Genomic DNA, 9,102 nt, shown 5'->3' with positions numbered 1-9,102 from the left:
TGTCAATGAAGCAAGACACACCTATGGTAAATCATTGTTTTCATGAAGGGTCCATGTACTGGTCCATATTATTTTTTGATATTATTTAAATTGTAGTCTGAAATTACAGTACATTTAAATCCTCAGAGTAATCTACAATATTTGTTTTTATTTATCTGTGATTTTACAATAAATCGAATATTTGGTGATGGAAAATCAGAAAATGATTAAGAAAATCTCCCAAATGGAGAATATGAACAAGTATGCTGTTGTCTGACAAGTGTGTTTTTACTGGATGGAATATGTACACACACATAGTCCAATATACAATGTCTATTGACAGCAGTGAAAAACAGATTAAATCACATCCGCTAAACTGTTTTGTAATACTAGGAACATAGACTAACCACCAATGTGAACTGAATCAGAAGATGAGTAGTATTAAAAGAAATATGTTACAATGACATCTTTTGGACTGTACACATTTGTCTGCTTTTATCTTCCCCTTTTCTCTGTGTATTGTAAACTAAGGAAAAGTTTGGCATAAAGGAGCCTCTACCTGTCTGAAAGGATCAATACAGCTGCGGTGTCTTCAGCAGAGTTGGAGCATCCAGCTGTCCATAGTGCAAACAAAGGTAGAGGGAGTTGACCGATGAAAAAGGAAATCTATTCAAGCCAACTTTGAAAATGACTAATTGCCTTCCTCCAACTGACATTTGTCTGCCTCTTCCACTCTTCTCAGAGGATGCTAACACGCTCAGTCAGTCCCTGCATGCATGCATCGTCCATGCCCTCATCTTCGTCATCAGAGGCAGGTGATGCAGGTACCAGGTGAGCTGGGTAAGGCAGTGTGTGCTCCTCAGCGAACCTCTGCCAGCGAGCATCATCACTTTCATGGGTTATATAACGTTCACCAAGCTTTGACTCCAGTTCTCGCAAGTCCAGCCATGTTTGATAGTCCTTATAAGACAGAATGAGAAAAACAGAAAAGATGGATTGAAGGACAGGCGGAGTGAGAGTGAAAGATGGATTTGGAGGCAATGATGGTAAATAGAGATCAAACTGATCTATATGGAGTGCATCATCTTTGTTGTTCTCTGGAAATGTGTTTTGCAATAAAACCTTCTGATTTTCTTATTACTTTGCCTGTTTCTTTAATCCAGTTCTTGATTCAAGTAATCCTGCACCTTATGTCTAATGTTACCTGTAAATAGACATGACTCAGGCTCTTGTCCACACTAAAGCGTTTTCTCAACTTCACCTGAAGCAGGTTATTGATGAGATCAATAGCTATGGAAAAAAAGAAGAGATGGCATGCAAAATTTGTATTGTCTGGTGGTTCTGGTTTTGCTTCTCATTGTACATTTGCTATAGTTCTAAAATTTCAACAGCCAAGTTTCATTTATGTTTTAATCATGTGCTTCTTATAAGCAATATGAGGAGCTGGCATCATGTAGGTAATCACTGAAATGCATTACTGTTCTGTTCTTATTTATCTTAAAAACTGCTACTAATCTCAAGAAATGTACCTTCTGGAGAGATTTGTTTCCAGGGGTTTGGTGGGTACATGAAAGCAGCATTGTGGATCTGGTCATTGATATCTTCATCCTCATTAAAGGGAAAGGTGCCACTCAAGCTGACGTACATAATGACTCCGACAGACCACATATCCAGAGAACGGTTGTACCCCTGGTTCAGCAGCACCTCTGGAGCTAAGTAAGCAGGTGTTCCCACCACCGAGCGCCGAAAAGACTTCTCCCCAATGATCCGGGCAAAACCAAAATCACACAGTTTCACCTGGGATGAAGGAGATTCGTAGAAACACATGGCAATACAATTAGAAATGTTAAAAGTACAATATCATTTTTGTATACTCATATTAAATAATAAAGATGCTTTGCTTAAAGGAACAGTCCACCGTACTTCCATAATGAAATATGCTCTTATCTGAATTGAGACGAGCTGCTCCGTACCTGTCCGAGCTTTGCGCGACCTCCCAGTCAGTCAGACGCAGTCAGATGCGCTGTCACTCCTGTTAGCAATGTAGCTAGGCTCAGTATGGCCAATGGTATTTTTTGGGGCTGTAGTTAGATGCGACCAAACTCTTCTGCGTTTTTCCTGTTTACATAGGTTTATATGACCAGTGATATGAAACAAGTTCAGTTACACAAATTGAAACGTAGCGATTTTCTATGCTATGGAAAGTCCGCACTATAATGACAGGCGTACTAACACCTTCTGCGCGCTTCGGCAGCGCATTGATACGGAGCTCAGATATCAATGCGTTGTCGAAGCGCGCAGAAGGTGTTAGTACGCCTGTCATTATAGTGCAGACTTTCCATAGCATAGAAAATCGCTACGTTTCAATTTGTGTAACTGAACTTGTTTCATATCACTGGTCATATAAACCTATGTAAACAGGAAAAACGCAGAAGAGTTTGGTCGCATCTAACTACAGCCCCAAAAAATACCATTGGCCATGCTGAGCCTAGCTACATTGCTAACAGGAGTGACAGCGCGTCTGACTGCGTCTGACTAACTGGGAGGTCGCATAAAGCTCGGACAGGTACGGAGCAGCTCGTCTCAATTCAGATAAGAGCATATTTCATTATGGAAGTACGGTGGACTGTTCCTTTAATCTCACATTGAAAATAATTTTAATCTCAGAGAAAAAAGAAAATACAGAACGTGAAACAATGTTTAGGAACCCATGATTTTGTAAACAAAATATAAAAGAAGTATGTTCCTGTTTACATGCTAAGGGCTTCCATCCAGTGTTTGATTTTTTTTTGGGGGGGGAATCACTTTCTTCTTGTTTTGGGCTTAGACTTCATGAGGACATCTGGTCTAAAGTTGGATTTCTGTGAATTTGCATACAAATTGCCTGAAGAGAACAGACCCTACTCGCTTGCTTCCTCCTCATGATCCAGTCTCGATCAAGTTACATTTTGCGATGAAGCCATCCGTGATTTTCAGAGACCGTCAGTGCTGTCAGACAGTTGGAAAGTGATGCTGATGCATTGCAATTAGACCTCAGCATACCTTGGTTATCAAATATCGAATAATTACCATTGATGAAATACCTGTCTGAAAAAAAGCTTATCCAATACCTATGCTACTGATGAAGAAATCACATCTAGGCTGAACAAAGGCATCATCTGGCCATTGATATTTCCTTGGGCTGATCCTGTAGTTGTGCTGCCAAATCCAGTCACTGGCTGGACCTCTGAAAGTCAACAACGTTCAAGGACTCGAGAAATGCTTTACAAAAAGCCCCTGTGTGTCCTGCAGACACAACAAGATTTTCTGTGCACAGGTTGACTCCTGAAACAAGAGTTGGTGCTTTGTTGCATTACACTGGTTCAGAGAGAAATCTAAGCTTTGCCCTATGGCATCAGGGAACCCCTCACCTGCAGAAAGGAATTATGACACTGGGAACCAAGAACTGCCTTTACCCTGCAAATAAACTGGTGAAGAACTCCTCCACCAGAATCTGCACCCAAGCCAAAGTCCCCAGAGCACTCCCAGCAGGTAAACATGTCATGGCCTACCCCTGGATGGCTTTGGTCACATATAGAGCAATTGATTTCATCACCGATCTCCCCAAACAATATGGTCATTATGGTCATCATTGGCCTGGAAGTCCATGTGCCTTTTCTCCGTTTTTCCAATCTGCCCTCTGCTTTCAAGACACTGGAAACTCTCTTAGCATGCATTCTGGTATTTCAGAGGATAATGTGAGTGGCAGAGAGTCTCAGTCCCAGGTCTAGAGCAGTTTCATAGAAAAACTGGGAGTTTAAGTTAGCCTCACTTTATGGTTATCATACCCAATTGAATGGTCAAGTGTGCAAATTAAGAAATAAGAAGCTTTTGTGCCAACGATCAGGAAATTTGGTTATGATTATTTTCCTGGGGAGAGGAAAATAAAAATACCTTTAACATGTCCTTTTAAAGGGGCGGCACGGTGGTGTAGTGGTTAGCGCTGTCGCCTCACAGCAAGAAGGTCCTGGGTTCGAGCCCCGGGGCCGGCGAGGGCCTTTCTGTGTGGAGTTTGCATGTTCTCCGTGTGGGTTTCCTCCGGGTGCTCCAGTTTCCCCCACAGTCCAAAGACATGCAGGTTAGGTTAACTGGTGACTCTAAATTGACCATAGGTGTGAATGGTTGTCTGTGTCTATGTGTCAGCCCTGTGATGACCTGGCGACTTGTCCAGGGTGTACCCTGCCTTTCGCCCGTAGTCAGCTGGGATAGGCTCCAGCTTGCCTGCGACCCTGTAGAAGGATAAAGCGGCTAGAGATGATGAGATGAGATGTCCTTTTAAAGTTAGTTAAAGTCCTTCCCACGCCATGTGGCGCATTGGGCGGCGCCAATCTCCGTTTCTCCAGCCCTCGGCCTCTCGCTTATTACATAGCTAGGGTTACAGTGGGGGGCTAGTCCTCTGGTAACCACGAGAGTTTAACTCCCCACTGTATTGCAGTGTGCCTTGCCAGATGGTAGTAGGTACCATTTTTATGATGGTCTTTGGTATGACCCGACTGTGAATAGAACTCCCGATCGAGAGGCGGACACTCTACCACTAGGCCACTAGTTGGCGAACATGTCCTTTTACAGTGGTGCTTGAAAGTTTGTGAACCCTTTAGAATTTTCTATATTTCTGCATAAATATGACCTAAAACATCATCAGATTTTCACACAAGTCCTAAAAGTAGATAAAGAGAACCCAGTTAAACAAATGAGACAAAAATATTATACTTGGTCATTTATTTATTGAGGAAAATGATCCAATATTACATATCTGTGAGTGGCAAAAGTATGTGAACCTCAAGTTAATTTGAAGGTGAAATTAGAGTCAGGTGTTTTCAATCAAGGGGATGACAATCAGGTGTGAGTGGGCACCCTGTTTTATTTAAAGAACAGGGATCTATCAAAGTCTGATCTTCACAACACATGTTTGTGGAAGTGTATCATGGCACGAACAAAGGAGATTTCTGAGGACCTCAGAAAAAGCGTTACTGATGCTCATCAGGCTGGAAAAGGTTACAAAACCATCTCTAAAGAGTTTGGACTCCACCAATCCACAGTCAGACAGATTGTGTACAAATGGAGGAAATTCAAGACCATTGTTACCCTCCCCAGGAATGGTCGACCAACAAAGATCACTCCAAGAGCAAGGCGTGTAATAGTCAGCGAGGTCACAAAGGACCCCAGGGTAACTTCTAAGCAACTGAAGGCCTCTCTCACATTGGCTAATGTTAATGTTCATGAGTCCACCATCAGGAGAACACTGAACAACAATGGTGTGCATGGCAGGGTTGCAAGGAGAAAGCCACTGCACTCCAAAAAGAACATTGCTGCTTGTCTGCAGTTTGCTAAAGATCATGTGGACAAGCCAGAAGGCTATTGGAAAAATGTTTTGTGGACAGATGAGACCAAAATAGACCTTTTTGGTTTAAATGAGAAGCATTATGTTTGGAGAAAGGAAAACCCTGCATTCCAGCATGAGAACCTTATCCCATCTGTGAAACATGGTGGTGGTAGTATCATGGTTTGGGCCTGTTTTGCTGCATCTGGGCCAGGACAGCTTGCCATCATTGATGGAACCATGAATTCTGAATTATACCAGCGAATTCTAAAGGAAAATGTCAGGACATCTGTCCATGAACTGAATCTCAAGAGAAGGTGGGTCATGCAGCAAGACGACGATCCTAATCACACCAGTCATTCTGCCAGAGAATGGTTAAAGAAGAATAAAGTTAATGTTTTGGAATGGCCAAGTCAAAGTCCTGACCTTAAGCCAATCGAAATGTTGTGGAAGGACCTGAAGGAAGCACTTCATGTGAGGAAACCCACCAACATCCCAGAGTTGAAGCTGTTCTGTACGGAGGAATGGGCTAAAATTCCTCCAAGCCGGTGTGCAGGACTGATCAACAGTTACCAGAAACGTTTAGGTGCAGTTATTGCTACACAAGGGGGTCACACCAGATATTGAAAGCAAAGGTTCACATACTTTTGCCACTCACAGATATGTAATATTGGATCATTTTCCTCAATAAATAAATAACCAAGCATAATATTTTTGTCTCATTTGTTTAACTGGATTCTCTTTATCTACTTTTAGGACTTGTGTGAAAATCTGATGATGTTTAAGGTCATATACTGAAATATAGAAAATTCTAAAGGGTTCACAAACTTTCAAGCACCACTGTAGCTGGACTAATTTTTGAATGCAAATAACATTCCTCAGGTGACTTTCAAACATCATAAAATACACTGTTTTTAAATCCATCTGTTTGTATGGACACCATCCTGCATTTTGCACTTGGAAAAATGCTCCCTAAAAACCTCCCAAAAGCACTCCACTACCCAGCTCACTCCATTCCAACCCCTTGTCCCCATAGAATGCTAACCCCACAGAGTCCCCTGCAGTAGACGAATGGTTTAGGTGGAGCAAGCAAGTGTGGGAAAGCATGCACTAATGGTTAGAACAAGTGGCACAAACTTACAAAGAGTTTGCAGATAGATGTCAAGGAGAAACACCACAGTATGAGTCAGGGGAACGTTATTGATGTGGGTATGCCATGTGAAACTACAGTGTTCTGAAGATGGACTACAAAACGTGCATCTTCAACCTGTGCATTCTTGCCGTGTTTTTTTTTTCATGAAGGTTGTATAAAATGTGGACAGCAAGGTGAAAAATATTACTTCATTGCCAAAGGTGGAATTGGAATAAAAAAAGGAATAAAGGCTTCCAGTCACAGACCTGAAGCAAAATGATTGTCTGCTCTCACTCACCTTCCTGTACACTCATATTTATCAACATTTATCCCAATTACTGTATGATTATTTAATTATTTATATAAGTACTTATTTGGTGCACTGAAGATGTGTGGTTTTAAATGGTGCTGTCCCAAAGAATTGTAGGATGGTATTATCTCCTTCCTTTTCATAAAGGATGGTCCAGTGTAACGTCTAGGGTGGCACGGTGGTGCAGTTGGTTAGCGCTGTCGCCTCACAGCAAGAAGGTTCTGGGTTTGAGTCCAGTGGTTGACGGGGGCCTTTCTCTGTGGAGTTTGTATGTTCTGCCTGGGTTTCCTCCGGGTGCTCCAGTTTCCCCCACAGTCCAAAGACATATGGTTAGGTTAACTGGCTACTCTAAATTGTCCATAGGTGTGTGTGTGTGTGAATGATTGAGAGGAGAAAACCTCTATAATAATCCAGTAAAAGGGAACGAGAAACCACTACTGTAATTCTTCCCTAGAGACTTTGATGGCTGAAGCCGTCAGAGCGGCCATGTCACTATAGTGATACTGTATGCCAGATAAATAGGTAGAGAGAAAGTGTAACGTCTGCTAATGGACAGTGGAAAGGAAGCACTGAAGCAGCTTTCTTTACCATTTAGAGAATTTAAACTGAATTCCAGGTCATTTCACTCAGTTAGGGACCTTTTCTAAACAAAAACAACTCCCTGAATACAGCCATTCTGTGACGTCAATGCTGGAATCAGTGGCGAACTCAACATCCCAGATTACACTGTGGCCTTCAAACATGGCTGCCCAGAACCACAATCCCCAAAAAACTGCTTCACAACCACATTCAAGAAGACCTGCCTTCACATCAAGCACACCTGGACTCAATCTCGCTCGCACACACAGTATGAAGTATTGTTCAGTGTTCATGCCTGATGTACCAAGTGTTTGCTCACTGTGATTTGATATCCTGGTTCTTTTGTTTGTTTTCTTGAGTCTGGTTTAGTCTGTTTGTTGACTGTCTGATTATCTGCCTGTTTTTTTTTTCCTCACAATTTGGATTTGTTTGCTTGTCTCCTTTAAATAAAGCATTACCCGAACTGCAGCCATCTCTGCCACCTGACACACTGCTGAATTTCTTTGAATGTTGTTGATGTGCAGCAAATATCTTGTATGTGAAACAAACTTCATGATGGTAAAATTAAGCCATCATTTTGAGAAACCTCATAACCTTAAGAGACTAAAATACTGAATTAAAACACAATTTTGCAATGCTTTCATAAGATACATGAATTTTGTCCTTTTTACTGAAATAAACTATACCTTTACCTATCAACGCTATGGCTACCTTAAATACCTTTACATGTCCTTTTAGCTGGACTAATTTTTGAATGCAAACACCATTCCTCAGGTGACTTTCAAACATCATAAAATACACTGGTTTTAAATTCATCTGTTTGTATGGACACCATCCTGCCTTTTGCACTTGGAAAAATGCTCTTAACTGTTTATTCGTTCAGGCAAACACACACAAAATGGTTAGAGATCAACACTGGGAAAATCAAGAAACTAGTTATCTCATCTCATTCTCTCTAGCCGCTTTATCCTGTTCTACAGGGTCGCAGGCAAGCTGGAGCCTATCCCAGCTGACTACGGGCAAAAGGCGGGGTACACCCTGGACAAGTCGCCAGGTCATCACAGGGCTGACACAGACAACCATTCACACTCACATTCACACCTACGGTCAATTTAGAGTCACCAGTTAACCTAACCTGCATGTCTTTGGACTGTGGGGGAAACCGGAGCACCCAGAGGAAACCCATGCGGACGCGGGGAGAACATGCAAACTCTGCACAGAAAGGCCCTCGCTGGCCACGGGGCTCGAACCCAGACCTTCTTGCTGTGAGGCGACAGCACTAACCACTACACCACTGTGCCGCCCCAAAACTAGTTATCTCATCTCATCTCATTATCTCTAGCCGCTTTATCCTTCTACAGGGTCGCAGGCAAGCTGGAGCCTATCCCAGCTGACTACGGGCGAAAGGCGGGGTACACCCTGGACAAGTCGCCAGGTCATCACAGGGCTGACACAGACAACCATTCACACTCACATTCACACCTACGGTCAATTTAGAGCCACCAGTTAACCTAACCTGCATGTCTTTGGACTGTGGGGGAAACCGGAGCACCCGGAGGAAACCCACGCGGACGCGGGGCGAACATGCAAACTCCGCACAGAAAGGCCCTCGCTGGCCACGGGGCTCGAACCCAGACCTTCTTGCTGTGAGGCGACAGCACTAACCACTACACCACTGTGCCGCCCCAAAACTAGTTATGTATAATTTATTTATTTATTAGTCATAATTTATCTTGTGGGCGG

The 9,102-nt window shown here is 42.7% G+C and overlaps 1 protein-coding gene across 2 annotated transcripts in view; it reads right to left on the bottom strand.

Moving 5' to 3' along the window:
* Positions 1-248: 248 nt before the first annotated feature.
* prkd2 (protein kinase D2) overlaps positions 249-9,102 on the bottom strand; it is an 82,793-nt gene continuing 73,939 nt past the window's right edge. For both annotated transcript variants that reach the window (XM_060943222.1, XM_060943223.1), the window contains exons 16-18: positions 1,509-1,776; positions 1,184-1,269; positions 249-939 (exon numbers count right to left, since the gene is read on the bottom strand). In XM_060943222.1, the coding sequence (XP_060799205.1) occupies positions 718-939; positions 1,184-1,269; positions 1,509-1,776 (576 nt within the window). In that variant the 3' untranslated portion in view covers positions 249-717. The remainder of the gene's footprint in view (positions 940-1,183; positions 1,270-1,508; positions 1,777-9,102) is intronic.

The sequence above is a fragment of the Neoarius graeffei genome, chromosome 16, assembly GCF_027579695.1.
Source record: "Neoarius graeffei isolate fNeoGra1 chromosome 16, fNeoGra1.pri, whole genome shotgun sequence".
In the NCBI taxonomy this organism is placed as follows: Eukaryota; Metazoa; Chordata; class Actinopteri; order Siluriformes; family Ariidae; genus Neoarius; species Neoarius graeffei.
The sequence above is the reverse complement of the archived record's forward strand: the minus strand, read 5'-3'. Positions and strand labels throughout refer to the sequence as shown.